Consider the following 18,065-nt stretch of genomic DNA (forward strand, 5'->3'; position numbering starts at 1 on the left):
GCTTAAGATAATATGAGGCTTCAGCAGTCTGAGTGTTGAAGTAAAACATTCCCTCTTTGTGTTACTATGCCTCTTTGCTGCGGCTCTGGAAACACTGTCTGTGGAAGCACAAAGAGGGAATATTGTACCAAAAAGACAAACTTTGGAAACTGATTTCAGAATCAGAATCAGAAATACTTTATTGATCCCCGTAGGGAAACTCTTTGTTACAGTAGCTCGCCTTTACGTCAGTGCACACAGGAGAAAGTACTAGAAAACGATATGATACACTATAAACACTATAAAACTGGTCAGAAATAAATTAAGTATCAGGTCGGTATAAGTATAAGATAAACTAAGTGTCGAGTACCAAGTGGGTTTACTGGTTGGTGATGAAAGTACAGTATAAAATACAATGTCACTAATTATGTAATAAATAATAGTAATACGCGGAGGTGCATGTACTGTCGAGAGTAATTGAGGTATATAGTATCAGTAACAATAAATAAGAAAAAACTAACAAGGGAAAACTAATATTGCACGGGAGTAGTAAACAGAATATTGCACAATTATTATTAATTATGGCGGAGATGTAATGATCAATGTCCAGTTTAGTGACTTAAGGTCATACAGACTAACTCTTAGAGGGAGGAGTTAAATAGTTTGATGGCCACAGGCAGGAATGACTTCCTGTGGCGCTCTGTGGTGCTTTTTGGTGGGATGAGTCTTCCGCTGAAGGTGCTCCTTTGTTTAGCCAGCACGTCATGGAGCGGGTGGGAGACACTGTCCAAGATGGCATGTAGTTTGGCCAGCATCCTCCTCTCTGACACCACCGCCAGAGAGTCCAGCTCCACCCCCACAATGTCACCGGCCTTACGGATCAGTTTATTGAGTCTTTTGGCGTCCGCTACCCTCAACCTGCTGCCCCAGCATGCAACAGCATACAGGATTTGTAAAACTGAAGACTGTAAGACTGCTGAAGCCTCATTTTAGCTTTCGCACGAAACGAACGAGGACTGTGGATTTTGTCTCCCATCATTTACATTAAAATTGCCTTAACAAGGGATCTCTGTGTGGACAAGAGGAATGCTTACAGAAACCAATAATTCTTTTAATGTACATATGGGCATGTTAATATCGTTTTAAGATAAAATTGGAAAAATGTGAGCTTGTACTTTAAATCCCATCTCAAGACCCGTCTTTTTACAACTGTCCTTAATTAGTAATGTGAATATAAAATACGCTTTAATTTGGTTACTGTTATTTACCTATTTATTTTTGTTTTCATTATTCAATTGTTTTTTTTTTTACCTTTCTCTGTACAGCACATTGAAAGGTTCAAAGGTCCAATTTATTCATCGATAAAAACATGGAAATGCTCCCATCCAGATCAACCAACGCTGTTAACCAAAACACACTAAATATATATTCGCAAAATAAAACCATTGATAAAAAAACAACATAAAACTATGGTGAAAAAGAGCCAGTGTGCTCTGCCACTTGAGCAGCGACCAGAACTTTGACACCTTGGTCAACATTTGTTGGTTTTAATGGTGCTCTATAAATAAATGACTTGACTATGGAGCTTTTCTTAAAAAAAAAACTAACTTCATATATTTTCTTTTAATTTATTTGATGAAAACAAAAACATTTATGTGACTTTTATGTAACAAGACAAACAAACGAAGCTTGATGTCACCATCGACTGACATCAACTCACTGCTGCTCGCTCTTTATTTTCCAGGATGTTTCCATGATTGGAAAGACAGTTCCAGGTTTCCCAGGATGCCACTCCAGTTTCATTTCAAATGAGGAAGTTTAATTCAGAGGCAGCAGGGGGAGCTGCTGCTGCACTCACCGCTCTGTGTGTTGAGTTTCTCTGAGATGCTGTTTTCTGTTTCAGATTTTATGGCTTTGATATGAGTTTAGCTTTGACCCAATAAAATGCCAAATGGCTGTTAATCTCAGCTCCAACAGTTTTAACCGTCAGCTGAATCTGAACTGAACAACTCAATGAAATCCTATTGATTTTAATTTCCCTACATACCTTTTTGTAGAGGATGTTTTACCATATTCCTATAAGTCCACTCAGTCTGCTGGGCTTAGTTTTCACTCGTGTTACATTTAATTAATTTTACCCACAAGTCCAGGAGGCAGGGAAAACATTAAATGAAGGTTCATATGATGCTATATGGTATATTCCAGGTTTTAGTATAAAAGCAGCTGGATATTGTCATTTTAAACCTGTTGTTGATGATTAGTGTGGCGTCAGCAGCGGATTATTAAAACTGGATTTTCTCAGGAGGCTCTCTCTTTGTCTCTGCATTGTTAGAAATGTAATTTTCTGTCTTCAATGAGACGTTGATAAATAAACCTCTTGACATTCAGCCTGTTTGTCTGTCTGTCATTGTCCTGATGAAACTGAATCTGTTGAATCTCTGGACGCTGAAGCTGATCAGAGTTTGTTTTCACATTCATCTGCCGAAGGAGGAACGTTTCTCTGTGCTCACCGTAAATCTGAGTTGAAAACATGTACGAACAGCATGACTTTGTGACGTTACAACTAGGTTGGAAACCAATTATGGTCCAATATGCAGCTTACACAAGTGTGATGTTGAAACTTCAAACTAAGAATGGACTTTTCAGTGAAGCAGGAGGCTCACAGTTAAACTTTTGAAATGAAAAATATTCATAGATTTTGGATTTTTCAATGAGGGTGAAGGAATAGGTGTAATTTTAACAAGGCAAGTTACCTTTTTTATGGAAAAAAACATATCAGACACAAATTATTATTCCAAGCAGAGTATTTTTATGTCTTAAAACATGTCTGAAGGGGATCCTGTTACAGTTTCCAACCTGAAAACTTGAAACCCTTTTCTCAACTTCTGTAGTTACTCTCTGTGGTTAAAACCAAGGAACTGTAGGTTTTCCTCAGAGGAATAAAGCATTTGCAGGTAAGGAAACACGTCTTTGAATGGTCGTGGACAAAATAATGTGAACTAATAAGTTTTGGTTGAATGTAATTTGTCTGAGTAAATAATGAATAAATTAATAAAGACAAAATAAAATAATCAGTGTGACAGGATTTCAGGTTCATCACTGAGTTTTCGTCGAAGAGTGTTAAAGACTATTATTTTGAAGTTTTATTTTGTCGTCGAGTTTGACCCTGTGACCTCTCAGTTTCAGGTCACACAGCCAGAAGTTGTCCTCTCCTCCCGAGAGATGGAGAGCAGAGACGGATGAGTCCGACAGGAAGCTCCTCTCCGGCCCGTGATGGATGCTGCTGCCTCAGACGCTCAGGCCGCGGCGAGGGAACGAGGAGGGTGTAGGTCAGGGTTATATATAGAAAATAGATGGTGAGCCCTTTGCTCCGCCCTCCCTGTGATGAATGATGACAGTCTCTCCAGCGGCGTCCACTCAGGTGATGTCATCTTAAATGGACGATGGGCAAAGTGGCAGAGCAGCTGTCGAGTAAACTCTGCTCACCACAGCATGAGGAGGAGATGTGCAGGATCAGAGACCAGACGGGTCAGACTGAAGGTCAAAGGTCACAGTACGTTAACGGAGTACAGGGGCGTGTCAGTCCTAACTGTAAGACTCCTCGGTTTTTGGTCTAAGAGTAAGTCACAAAACATTTTAGCGTTAAAGTAGAAGTTAGATGCAGTCCAGAGCTGCTCAGTCAGTGATGTGCGGCAGGTAATTCGCATGTTCATGCCAGCGTTTTGGAAAAATACAACTTTTAAAAGCAATATATTTGGATGGCGGCAAGTTCATAAAGATCCAATCAGCTCATGAACAAAGTGAAAAACAATCCAATAACAGAGGTGATGGTTGGCACAACTCTCCACTGCTTGGACGTTAGAAAAAGATCAGTTTCCAGCGCTGATGAACTTGGAATATCAACAAACGTCTTCACTTATTTATAAAAATAAAAAAAGCGCTCTTCAGACCCCAATTTGTTTGTACAAATTGTTTCAAGTGTAGAACAACACCGGCTGAATTCAAAGAATAAAGTTGATTTCATGGCCAGTGCTGGTTTACGAGGTAAAATTGGTGCTATTTTATCTTGTTTTATATCTATATAATGTTTTACTGTAAAACACTTTGTAACTTTGTTTTGAAATGTACTGTATAAATAAAGTTCTTTATTATCTCAAAGTATAAAAGATTTGTTTGGAGAACTGATTTTTAAAAAGCAAGCAAATATAATACATGTCTGTCCGTCCAATTTATTTAGTTTCTTACGCTCCTAGGTATTAATGAATATTTAATTTCACATTAACTGACAGCCAATCACTGCAGACATGTCGTCTTCCATAGTAACTGGGTCAACTCCGCCTCTTCTCTTATCTCAGCAGTTCTCAGTAAAAAAAAAAAGTTGCTCTCAGCAGCTTTGTGAAAAGCTCTTAAGAGGTAACTAAGTTAGGAACTTCCAGGGCCATTTAGGACTCCTAGTGGTAAGATAAGATCCTTTGTGAATACGGCCTCAGGTACTGTACACGTCACAAGAGTTAGCTCAAAGTTCAGTTCACACATTAAAATGAACTAGTTCATGTCACTTTCTTCCGTTTCTTTTCCTTTACAAAATGCCGCGGCTTGACTTGGGTGGAGGAACGTTGCGGCCGTTGCCTCGTGGTCTTACCCTTTGTTGATGATTTCTTGTGATCATCGTTCACTCTCAGATATTTCCCCAAGACTGGCCGGATGCTTCAGTTTAATGTGTCGTTTCAAAAATCTGAGACCTAAAACGCTGGCATGCCAGGTGCCGTAGAACAGAACAACGCGTGAGCATCGTCAACTCTCGCGGGAGTGAACGATGGCTCATGTCCCATCCGCTAACATGGAGGCGGCGGGGTTTATGACCTAGATCCAGATGTTTTGGCTTGGCTTACAGGGGGCTGTCATGTCATCCATCTTTATATACACAGTCTATGGTAGTGCTATTTATCCATCTATATTGTTTTGGTGCGAGTTGCCGAGTTTGAGATATCGGTCGTAGAGATATCTGCATTTTTTGAATATAAAAATGGGACTACATGGCACTCGACTTGTGGTGCTGGTCCCATTGTATTAAAAAAGAAAAAATGCATACATCTCTTCCAATACTTCCAAAACTATCTAGATGGATAACAGCACTACAGGTAAGGGGGAAAATATGCATTTGATTTTGGGGTGAACTGTCCCTTTAATCCATATTCAGAGTTGATGTGTAGGAGACAAACAGAACAGATAACACCAGTTTAATGCTAGCAGCAACTATGGGGAACGAAATTTGACCTTAGATAATTAAGGGCTCAGGAAATTGCCCTTTTTACCTTAACACATTTAACTGATTAATGATTTGTCAAATATTTACAATGTGTAAATTAAGGGAAAAGTTCTGCACCCTTTGTGTTAAGGGCTTACTTGCAAAAATACAGCATTTTAATGGTTTTAGTTTTTACCATTTCAAATTAACAGCTCTCCATCTGATGTTTTCAGGGGGAAAATTAAGGATTAATACTTGATTCATAGTGGTACGAAATGGTTTGACTTTATTTAATAAGATGTTAATACAATATTTAGTTGCAGTGGGTTTTATTTACCAGAGAAAAATTGTCTCAACCTTCTGTTGTATTTTCATTTCACAGTGTCCTCTTTGTTCTGTTGAAGATTTGTTCTAGCTATACAAAGTTTCCACTGGAGTTTAATTTAAATCTTTGTGTGTTCACTCCTCCAGAAGAATCTATAATTAAACAGGAGTGCAATGGTGGAACTAGCTATTGATCACACACACAGATCTATAAACTAATTATCGTCTCAGACCACAGATTTTTCTAGGTAATTGGGAGATTTAGTGCAATCAGTCGAGAAGCCGGGAACCCCCAAACTCCGCAGGAACCAGCCTGCTAACAGGTTAGTGCCACGTTCAGGTCATACGGGATAGATGGTAGAGAAAAATTTAGACAACTCAGGATTGTATGACCACACTGTTCTGCGAGGGTTAAAATACTGTACATTGACAACAGACTTTGGCTGCTGTCATCAAGAGGCAAGGCTTCGACCCCTTTTGGGGGCAAAGAGTAGTGCTTCACTGTGTTAATGTGAGAAACTACAGTGAAACAAGAAATACTAAATAAAGCTTTCACAGTGAGATTTGAGGTACGTGAATATAAACTCAGTGTAATAAATAGTGAAATGCTGCTGTGACAGTTAGGCCCTACTACTGATGGCTAGCTCACGTTATAGATTGAGTGGGAGGCTGCTGGAGTACAGTCAGGCTACAGTATAGCAGCAGCAAACATGACATCGTCCCACTAACTCTCAGGCCAGATCATAGTTTGTTATTAACAGCTTGGTTATTTACAGACACTTAGCCTAATGATACCTGGTGATTCAAATATGTATAGATGTCCGGATAAGCAACGTCTGGCCACTGTGTTGGGAATGGGGAAGACTGAAGGAGCATGAGGGCTGATAGACCTTAATTTAAAAGCCAAGGTTTCACGTCACAAAAATCATTAGACGCGTCTATAAAACCAAGGCTTGTTTAATATGAAAGGAATGTAAATAAACTTGTAAAGATTGTAACCAAACATGTCGAATCTTTGGTTCCCCCCCCCAAAAAAAATAAATAAAAATAGGCAATAGGCATAGGCAATATGACATTTTGTGAAGTACCTGTGTGTGCCAGTCAGATGTATGGGCAGGCTGCATTCTGCTCTGTTGGGCCATTTATTATCTAATTATCAGATTACAGCTGTCAGTCATTAACAGTTACGTGCAGTAAACTGTTGACAGCATAATTTGTATTAACAAATCAATACTTTTCTCCAACATGGACCTACTGCAGCAGCAATTTGGAAACTCAGTTGTAGTTTCAATCATGTTTTAGCGTTTCTTCTGATTTAACCACGAGAACAAACAGTTTCATCATAAGAGCTTTAATCTCATTTCATTCTCTCACTATAGAGGTCTCTCCTTCACTGTGATTGGTCCAACAGCTGTTTCCTGTTCCCACTGAGCACCTGCAACACAGAAACATGACACCAACCCCTTAATGTTTAACACATTAGAGGTTCCCTTTGATTTGTACCTTTAAATTATTATTTTTTTATTAAATAAAAAAAAATTAAAGATGTGAGTACTTCCTCCACCACTGGGTTTTGGAGTGCACCCACTTACCTGTTCCAGTCAGGTGACAGTTTGTATTGCAGCAGGTACAGCTGTGATGGCTGCCACTGGCCTCTCGCCACCTGTCAATCAAAAGCTCAGCTTCTTACAGATAAAAACCTCAAAAAGGTTTCAGATTCTCTCATCTCTTCACATCAGGAGACTTTTATCCTTCAGCGGTCAGTGCTTGATATTCCCTGCAGCAGGTGCCAAGTAGTTCAATTTTACCTGAAAAACTTGATTGTCACCTTATTTACGATGACTGTTTGATATCAAAGTTGGCACCTATTTAAAACTATACACATCTCCAAATGTACATATTTCTTACAAAGAAATATAATTTCTGAGTGGAATATGACATTGTCCTTAATATTTGACTAATTTAAGTGGAATATATATGCATTCAGCTGTCTGGACAGGAACCTCAGCCGAAAATCTAAAGATATCTTAAATGATGGTAATGTTTGTTACATGTGCAGAATGTCTCACTGAAGCACAAATAAAATTTAAGAATTTAACTTCTGAAATCTGTGCTTTGTACTATTTCAGCACCAAAACAGTCAGTTAAAAATCCAAGTCATTTAAACCCACTGAGAATGATTGTATTTGTAGTGTTTGCAGCAGAAAGGATGATGGGAGTTGTAGTGTTGGTGGTGTCTCACCCATTGGAGAATGAACAGGCCTTGTTGGTGGCATCAACAGCTGCAGCAGCTGATGTGGCTTTCAGATTGCAGGTGATGTAGATCTAAAGAGACAAAGCAAAGAGGTGTTCATCTAAGTTTGTCAGAAATTAACTGAAGCCAACAGCTGACTGAAGGAAGGAAACCAATTAGAAATGGTAACAGCAGTTAATTTCTAATCAGCAGTAAAAATAAAATAAAAATGAAATGTGCAGTGTGTGTTTGAGTCTCACCACGCCGCTGTCGTCCTGCTGGAACCTGAACGCCTCCACCTCAAACTGCAGTCTGTCGTCCTGAGACCGAGGCAGGAACCGAGAGGCAGAGCCTGTCAGCTGACTGTCAAACAGACACCTGAAGGCAACACAGAGGACTGTCAGACAACTGACCGATACAGATACGAGGAAAGATGTGTGGGAAGACAGGCTACGGCGTGAATAAATTAATAGTGTTCAAGGGACACAAAAAATTAATTTAAGATCCATCCAGACATGTATATTTATCAAACAAACCCCCCCCCCACACACTACTCTGAATATTAAATTTATGTAACACTTGCAAGTTGAAAATTGGACCACGATTGGCTTCCAAACTAGTTATGTCACAAAAATCACACAAAACAGATTTAAGGTGGGCATTTGAGTGGAGGGGGAGTTTACTGTACTGTAGTGGTTTTTAAACTGACCCGTTGTTTCCCAGGAAAGTGTATCGAGGGACGGTGTCAATGTTTGGGACCACGGTGGCCACACAGGTGTCCACGAACACTCTGAGTGGGACATGATAAAACTGTTTGACTGAAACTTCAAACTTCATCGTGTCTCCCAGCACGAACTGAGCGGACGGACGAGAGAACTGCCAATCGTCTGAGAGAAAGGACAAAAAGAAAAAGACAGGACTGTTGAGAGCAGAAGCTAACCTTTATTTTAAAGTTTAGAGGTAATCCAACAGGATGCTAAATACTGTTTTCTATTATGAGACCAACGGACTGACAATACATTTAATCAATTAAAGCACCTCATAAGTGTTTCCATTTTATGCTACTTTATACTTCTACTCCAGTACATTTATTTAAGCGCTATATAGTTACCTTTCAAATTAAGGTTTTACATGTTTAGAAACATCTTATAAAGTATGATCCACTGTTACAGATTCAACTACCAAAAGTATATGAAGCTCTTATTAGCACTCTCCGTCAAGACCATTAAAGCACCATGTACATAATACATAAATAATTTACTACTACAATAGTATAACAATGACTAGCCATTCTGCATTATAAATACATTTACTTTTGATACTTTAAGTACATTTTGTTGCCAATGTCTATACTTTAAAAAAAAGTGACATTTTGAATGCCAGACTTACTTGTAAATGAGTATTTTAATACTTTGGTATTGCTACTGTTAAGTAAATGATTTGAATACTTCTTCCACTGCTGATTTTGAAACTAAAACTGACAGACTTGACATAAAAACATTACAAAGGATCACAAAAGTTTGGTTATTAAAAGAACTGGATATGAATGTGTACTACCAGGACACTAAAAAACTTCAGTCATTTGTGAAGTTGGAACAGACACCCACCAGTCATGAGTCTGAAAGAGAAATAGAGATTTTCCTCTGACGTTTTGGTGACACTGAACGGAGTCCAGGTCGGCTTCAACTCCCCGCTGCTCACATCATGTTTCCTGAAAAACAAAACAGCAATAATCTAACCCACTTTGGTGTTTTCTAAAAGCAAAAACCAAGTCAGTGCAACATACACTAAAAATGACAAACTCAGGCCCAAACAACTTGTTCAGGTTCAGTCGTGTAAACTGACCTCTGGTAGTGACACTGGATGCTGACTGTGACGTCTGCGGTTCGGATGATGGGACTGTCTCCCAGAGGACTGGGAGTGTGGAGCAGCGTGAAGGTGTAGATGAACGAGTCCTCAGACATCTGAAACACAGTTTACTGAACACCTTAAGGGTCAAGCGTGACGACAGTAAAAGTTCTATTAAAATCATACAAACACTAATCAAATAAACTTCGTTTATACAGCACTTTCCAAAACAAAGTGCAGCTTTATGTGGTTGGACCATGATTAACACATTTCAAGAGGCAAATAAAAGACATTAAAAAAAGAATAAGATACCCAACAATACATCATCCTTCATGTTGTCCAATAGTGTGCTAGCACTGAAAGTAGCTTTTAAAAACATTGAGCGATTTAAAAAAAATAAAAAAATTCTCCCTGATTCTGCAACTAGTGTTAAAGTGTCTCAGGTAGTTGTGAACCTACAGAATTGTCATCAACTCTGCAGCTTTTTAAAGCCACTTTTAGCTTCTAGTTTTGGTTTTACAGCAGATTTACTGTTTGAGTCAGTCTCAGCATTTCCAGCAGCAAATAGACAGTTATGGTTTTAGCTGGTGAAGAAAGTTTAACATCTAACTGCTAAAAAGCCCGATATTTCTCAGGAGTCGATAGAGACCAAAATCAGAGTGATTTTGGGACTTACATTCATCACGTAGAAACAAACCCGACTCAGTTTGTTGGATGTTGAAGTAGGCAGCTTTTTGCTAACATGATAACCACAAATACTATTTGATAATATGTCAGGGTGTTGCAGTATTGCAACTGCCCCTGTGGCCCAAAAAGCATTCCCCCCCCCATAGGCCACCATTAGAAAAGAAGTCTGTAAAACTGTTGACAGGACACCTTGAACTGCAAACAAGGTCAATTATGACTGAGCCATGGCAGTTTTATATTTGTAAAAATTCTCTTCAAGCTGAGAAAAGCGATTTAAATATCTGTGACATCACAATGTCAAAGTCTATGGGCCGAGCGGGAACACTACTGCGCATTTTTAGTGGACCGCATACCCCAGAAGTAAACCCGGAAGGTAGAAAACTTTGGCGTTTGTGCCAGGCGAACACTCCTCATTGGAATGAATAGGCGCCATCTTTGGGTCCGGTATCCAGTTCTAATAATACATCCATGGTCTTAATAAGCTGCTTACACAGACGACCTATACAGCTATATTTTTGGGGGGACAGGCTCTGTAAAACCCTCACCAGCAGCTGGCTGCCACAGTCGTGCAGCTCTGACTCAAAGACCAGGACCTGAGCTTCGGGATCTTCCCATGTGGCAGTACATCCTCCCAGCGTGAGGTCTGCAGCCTGGACAGGTTTACCGATCCCCAGCAGGTCTTTCTTGGCCACCACCCGGATGGAGCGCTCCCCGCAGACGGCGCTGACGCTGTTGGCTGCTGTCGGGGCCTTCAGCTCAAAGCCTGGAGGGAAGTGAGGCTCCTCTTCAGCCGGTGGAGCCGGAAACCTCCAAGACAACGGTTTATGGAAACTCTGCTTCTCCTGGAAGACAGCTGGGAGGAGGGAGGGATATCAGTTTGATTAGTTTTTTTTTTTTTTTTTTTTTTTTTAAATGGGTATGACAACTGTTTGTCAATTGATTAATTGAGTCAGCTTTAAAATCATTACCAGGACAACAACAAGCAGTTTGTCGTCATCATTGAGGTCTTTTCTCTTGTAAAGAAAATAAACATACCGTTTAAAACACTTCCTTTAAAGCATAAATCTACCTTTGTGTGGCTTGTCCCACCAACTACCTGCCGGTCTCACCAGCCAGTTAAAGTTCACTCCATCTAATGCTGAAACTCAAGTAATAACACTTATTCAGTGCATTGTTGAGCTTGCAGGTTTTTAGTTTTGAAACTTTAACATTGACTCCAATCTGAGCATCAGTCACTGAACCAGGAACATAAAAATGACTGAATCAGTTGAGTTTCAGTGTTTCTACTGAGCAACGCATTAAATCATAGTTGAGTGTTAAAAATGTTCAATCACATTAATAAAACAATCCATTACTTTTCATCAGATACTAAAACAGTGAGTGTTGAAGTAATTCCTGTGGGGTGGATCAGGTCTACCTGCTGGTTCACGGACAGGGTAGTTTGGACGCCGGTCTCCAAACCTGCTGACTGCAGGGTAACTGTTCCAGTTTAAATCCTGAGCTGCTGCTAAAGCTCCACAGAACAGGCAGAAAACCACTCGGATGGACACCATCATGTTGATGAGTTTATTCTGTTTCATACGGACTCACCCGTGCAGCAGGTGGTTTTGTAGAGCTGAAGTTTGGCTCCGCCCGCCATCTGATTGACCTGATGGTTCTCCAGGTGCGCCTCGTTCACCTGCACCAACCTGCAGAGACTCACCTGAGCTTCATTCAAACACATTTAAACTCTAGTTTCCGGATGTGCCGAATCTGTCTGGCTGAATTTTGGGGAAATTAATCTAAAATGATGCAGCAGACGTAGAACATTTCTATTTGATGGAGTAAGCAGGCAGACACTTTTATCCCCATACGTTTCCCCATATGCAGTTTATTTTAAGCCAGAAAATAAAACATTGTAAGGAAACTGGTCTTTGAGCCTTCAAAGATTCTAACAAAAGAGTTTGATTAAATGTGGTCTAAATATCTGGAATATTAACGCACTAACCCTGCTGATGTTTGGACCTTTAGTTGCAGCTAAAGGTACACTTACTAGTTTTATCCAGAGTTTTCAACAGTCATGTGATTACAAGGTGGTGGTATATGATGGAGATAGTGGTAACTTGATATTTATCTGACTTCCACTGAAATATGATTTACATAAATGGCCATATAACAGATTTGAGTATGTAGTGTGCATGCGTGCGTGTATGTGTGTGCGTGTGTGTGTGTGTGTGTGTGTCACAGACTAATTAAGGTCCTGATCAAGTTCATCCTGTTAAAATTGTTTATGAATCATTAGAGGCAGAAAAATGTGCTCTCCCTCTGTGTCCTCAATATAAATAATTAGTCCAGCCAAGGTCACACTAACACTCATGCTAACGCTACACACACACACACACACACACACACACACACACACACACACACACACACTGGTTTCCTGGTGATGGAGGTCCTGAGAGGGAAGAGAAGGTGGAGGAGGAAAAAGTGAAGAGAGAAAGGCCATAGAAAAATCTGACATGCAAGTTATATATAATATAAGTTTTAAATACTTTTTGTAAGTAGGCTGATATATATGTAAATGTCTGTCATATACACATATAAGTGACATATAGTATGTAGCACTACATATATATATTTACCACATGTATTTCAAAATCTACAAAAAAAGACTCCAATGTATTTTCACAAATATAAATATATATTATATATATTTTTGTATATATTTGTGTCAAATAAATTCTGATATATGAGGTATATATATACATATATTGCTCTTAATATTAATTAAACATCCATCCAGCTGAGACAAGAGACAAATATTCCAAACACTTCTCTGTCCATGTATTTAAAACCGCATCAGACTGTCTCCATATTTTGATTAAATAAAGAAGTCGGTGTAATAAAACAAGAGATATTATTAGTAATTCTTTTCTTTACCTCTGTGAAATAGAAAACATCCATGTAATATTTTAATATAAACTGAAAATTGCATATGACACTTCATGTTACCTGTGGGCTACATACTGTAGTTGTAAGTCATATTGTTCATGCTTATATGACTTAATGTACAGACATTTTTATATGTGTAAACATATATATTCAAATGTTTGATATATATGTTCATATGTGTAAACATTTCTGAAAGTAAGTCCCATTTTCTTTTGTACCGTTCATGCTATGATGATTAAATAGTGTCAGAAAATGGCTCGACAAAACCCTGAAATATTCTGGTGTACAGACGATGAAAAATGTATTTTGATAAGTTTGTCTTTAAAGCCTGGAAAAGAAGGTGAGAAGGACTAATTAATTATTTGTCTGATGTCTCCATATCATACAGAACATGTTTTGTGGTTTATGCATTTTGTTGCAGACAATGAAGGTCTGAAAGATATATTTTGGACTTGATGTTGTATTGTTTGAATAGCCTTTATAGGAGAGAGTCTGACCACCAGGAAACCAGTGTGTGTGTGTGTGTGTGTGTGTGTGTGTGTGTGTGTGTGTGTAGCATTAGCATTAGCTCTGGTCGTCTCCTTCAATTCATTTCCTGTATAAACTGCCACAGCCTCCTGGGGCTGTTAGCTGCTCACCTTCACTGATATTAATGAGCTCTCTCTGCTCATTTCCTTTATTTATTAACCGCTAACAGCCAGAGGAACGAGGTGTGTGTGCGTGTGTGTGTGTGTGTGTGTGTATAAGGGTTCAGTCGTTTAAGTTTAATGTCGTGTTATTTTTACGCAGACGTGGCTGTTTTTTTTTTTTTTTTTTTTCTCGAAAACGAAGCAGTTTGTTAATGATGATGATGGCAGCAAGTTTTTGGAACGACCTTGATGAAGGAGCTGAGAGTTTTTAGACGACAAAACTCTGCTGTGATGGGGCTGGTCACAGGCAAAGGAACAAAGATGATATAATAATAATAATAAAAATAATAATAATAATAATACTTTATTTATATAGCACATTTCATACAAACAGATGCAATACAATGTTATTTATGAAAGATGAAAAAACATCCATAATAAGACAGATGGAATAGAGAACCATTTAAAACAAAGCAGCGATTTTTTTAAACAGACAACAAATTAAAGAGACATTTAACAACAAACAATTATTTTAATTAACAGTTAATAAATACTGTGGGTGAGGTAAAATATAGTAAAGATTTAGGTAAAAGAAAAAAGTTCTAAAATACGCGTTTTAAGTCTTCTTTTAAATATTGTAAAAAAGGTGAAAATTATGCACATAGATGAAGTATAAGTATAAAACTATATATACACTACTGCTCAAATGTTTGGAGTCGGCTGCCACAAAAGCTTGATCCGGCACAGTCAGATGGATGAGAGGAACACTATATTTTTGAATGGTCTTTCACGCTTTTAGGTTGTAGAAAGTCCTTTTTACAAACAGATGTTATTTTGTGTGAATGTTTTGCAAAAAAAAGTCATGTTTTGTACATGGAGAACAAAACGCTGAACAATGGTTCAACCAGACTGACAACTGATAGGGCAGGAAGAGACAAAGATCCCTCTGAGCAACAGTTAAATACGAATATAAGAAATCAGCAGTGATTGGTAAAAGAAATTGGAAGCTTAGCATTAAAATCTGTGCAGATTTAAATAGGAATAGGACACACAGACGGACAGGCTTTTACTTTTTCATTTAATATACTTTGTACTGCGTGTTTGTGTGTGTACGGTTTGTGTGTGGAGGTAGCTGCTCGGACAGACAAGGTCAGAGGTCGTCAGAAGACAAGCGAGCGCTGTTGTGGAATCTGCTGAGCGCCGCACTTTCTGTTTGACCTCTGACCTCGACCATCCATCCCATAATCACATTCCCCCTCTGCAGTCTGACTCCTACAGTCACATTGAGTCAGAAATACACCAACTGGCACTTTGTGTCTGGTTTTATGAACCATTTTAAACAGAGCTGCGAACATATTCACCACCAAACACTAAAGTAAATCAAATCCAGAATAAACAGCAGCAGGCACAGTGCACGTGGCAGAAGGCCTTGAAGACTAACTTCTCCCATGTAGATGTAGTGCGCAGTTTGTTATATAAAGTGTGGAAGGACACACCTTAACTCATAATGTCATTAAAAATAAGGCCCCGTTCTTCAAACATAGTTTAACTAACAAGGCTGACAGGATGTTATCTTGCTAAAATGGCCGTTAAATCTCATTCCAGCTAACTTGGATCAGACGTTTGATTTGTTAAAGGGACAGTTCACCCCCAAATCAAAAACGCATACTTTTCCCCTTACCTGTAGTGCTATTTATCTATCTAGATTGTTTTGGTATGAGTTGCAGAGTTTTGGAAATATCCGCCGTAGAGTCTGCATTTTTTGAATATAATGGGACTATATGGCACTTGGTGATCAAAGCGCCAAAAAAATACATTTGGAAAAACTCAACAAGCTACTTTGCCCCAAAAACTTTTGTTAATTTCTCGCCTGGCGGACCATTTGCTGAACATCTGCACGACTCCCATCATCGTCGTCATCTTGATGTCTCATCAAACCAGAAACCCCAGGAGCTGCTTTTTCCAGAAACTTCCTGCTGACAGACAGACAGACGTTCCTGTGTCTGAAAGCTTTTTAACATTAGATCCTCGCTGTAAGATCCTCACTGCTGCAGTGCAGAGGGTGGAGCAGAACACAGACAGTCTGACATGTCTGGGATAAACTGGAGAGCAGCTCGGGACGAGCAGATGGAAGGAGACAGGAAGTCCAGGAGGAGCAGAAGAAGAAGAGCGGGATGTTTAGCCTCTGATGACTCAGCGGCCCTCATCTCTTTACTCTCCATCATCGACTCTGAGAGCTGGAAGCTCCTTCAGGACCTGAAGAAGTCAAAACATGTTTCAGCTCAACTTTATTATTCATGTGAAACAAAGAGGACTGACACTGGGAGAAAAAAAAGTAAACCAACACGGTGTTCAGAGGACAGGGAAGGATTTATAATGACATTTAAAGTATCCTTTAGTAATTTAAGTTCTAATGTCTGAAGGTTTAAAAGAGTGCTCCACTCGTCTTTTATATTTAACGCATTGTTCTTTCTTGTTGAAACCTGGCACCTGCATTACCCACAGTGCAACTCGGCCGCCGACTGTTAGGTTCGAAGACTTGGTTGTCTTATGCTAGTAGCGGCTAATGTAGCCTCGAGCTGCTAGCCTCAAACAGAGATGAGGAATGGGCTACAGAGGTCTGGTAAACTAAGTTCTTTCTAACTCCACACCAACAGATTGTTTTCACTTTCAAACTTGTAGTCTTCAGCCCCAACTGACACTGACTCAAGTGACATCACTTGAGGGCATTCATCAGACTTCACACAGCATCTTCTGCACACACTACTACAACACACTACTTCCTGTAGTGGCACTGAATGTTGGTACTGGATGTAAATTGTGATGAGTCCAATATAAATGCACAATTCCTTGGATCCTGGGCTGGAACAAGACAGGTAGTAGTGCAAGACTGCTAGAGTCAGATATTTCCCTCAGCAGTTGGTAGAGACCAAAAAAGACATCAGGTGGACACAAACACGACTCCAAATGAATGATGTTGCTCTGTAACTGCTGCATGTGTAAATAAGCTTGATTGCTAACAAGTTCATTTGTCAGTGTTCAATGTTGTGTCGACAACTTGTTTCTGCTGCCGCCAAGTGGACAAAAAAATCAGTTATTGCAGGTTTAATGCTCTTATTGTTTCATATGATTATGAGCATACTCCCAAATTTACAGTCCATCAAATTAACACAAACCAACTGCCACACTGTGAACTTAATAGGGCTTTCGGGGCAGATTTAGTTCCTAGAACATTGATTCATATTGTTTTTAGAAATGACCACACAGGAACCTTTTCTAAATTGTTTGGTACTTACGTGGGAATGTTAAACTGCAGTGTTCCTGGAACATTTTTAAAAGGTTCTTATTTCCTCGTGTGTTTATGACCCATCAGCTCATTTCTCAGATAAATTGTCGTTAAAAAAATATACGGCTCAGCTTGGACAGAAAACTCTTCAATGATCCCTTTTCATCAATTATCCTCGTCACTCAAACTTGTGTTAATCAAAAACTAAATCAAAGAACCCCTGAGGGGAATCAATCACAATCAGGATTAATTAAAACTCACAATAATTACTGTATATAATCTACTGTCAACACTGCAGAGTGACAGAGAAAAGTCGATCTCTTGACAGTCTCTGAGTTTAAGCCGCGTAGCTTTTAAATCCAGAAAACCTCCTGCATCCTGTATGTGCGGAGGATGATCAGGGCTGATCAGCACGCTGACCAGCTTTAATAAGATATCTTAACAGGGAATAAAGACAAAGATCATGATTTCAGAGCTGCTTCGGAGAGGGAACATTTTCAATCGTTTAATCCTCAGAACTGGACTGTTCAATGTTCTTTTAGTGGCTTTGACTGAAGAACTGTGGCTGATGTGAGTCATCTGAAGTTTCGTGGATAAAATAATGGTACTTTTAAGGTAATAAAAATTAAGGGTTTCATTTTCATAAAGAGAGTTTCTTTGTTTTTTCCTCCCTGTGTGTTGTCTGCCAGGCTTCATCCGTCTCTCCACACTCTGTTAAATGAGGCGTCTCAGTTTTATGTAAATATCCTCCTGCATTAATACGTATTTGTATTCACGCATGTGTTGGTGATGTGGTCCTGTTTACCTGCAGCTGGCAGAGCGATAACTGCCGATAATGACATTGATAATCACATCACTGTGGAGAAAGACAGCTGGGTTTTTTTTTTTTTTTTTCAT

General features: G+C 39.2%; 1 protein-coding gene across 1 annotated transcript; it reads right to left on the reverse strand.

Moving 5' to 3' along the window:
- Positions 1–6,886: 6,886 nt before the first annotated feature.
- On the reverse strand, positions 6,887–11,915 carry LOC122875346 (zona pellucida sperm-binding protein 3-like). Its single transcript, XM_044194333.1, has 9 exons — positions 11,737–11,915; positions 10,865–11,172; positions 9,630–9,748; positions 9,392–9,495; positions 8,494–8,671; positions 8,045–8,162; positions 7,794–7,876; positions 7,144–7,214; positions 6,887–6,986 (listed from the first exon to the last, which is right to left on the reverse strand). The coding sequence occupies exons 1-9, from the start codon at positions 11,897–11,899 to the stop codon at positions 6,925–6,927; spliced, it is 1,206 nt and encodes a 401-aa protein (XP_044050268.1). The 5' UTR covers positions 11,900–11,915; the 3' UTR covers positions 6,887–6,924.
- Between the last annotated feature and the right edge of the window lie 6,150 nt (positions 11,916–18,065).

Source organism: Siniperca chuatsi, linkage group LG4 (genome assembly GCF_020085105.1).
Source record: "Siniperca chuatsi isolate FFG_IHB_CAS linkage group LG4, ASM2008510v1, whole genome shotgun sequence".
Classification (NCBI taxonomy): domain Eukaryota; kingdom Metazoa; phylum Chordata; class Actinopteri; order Centrarchiformes; family Sinipercidae; genus Siniperca; species Siniperca chuatsi.

Coding starts and splice junctions, on each gene's coding strand:
- LOC122875346 (XM_044194333.1), bottom strand. CDS start 11,899: ATGAAACAGAATAAACTCATCAACATGATGGTGTCCATCCGAGTGGTT. Junction 8,672..9,391: donor CTCTTTCAGACTCATGACTG/GTGGGTGTCTGT, acceptor CCTTTCTCTCAG/ACGATTGGCAGTTCTCTCGT. Junction 7,877..8,044: donor AGCAGGACGACAGCGGCGTG/GTGAGACTCAAA, acceptor TTGTCTCTTTAG/ATCTACATCACCTGCAATCT.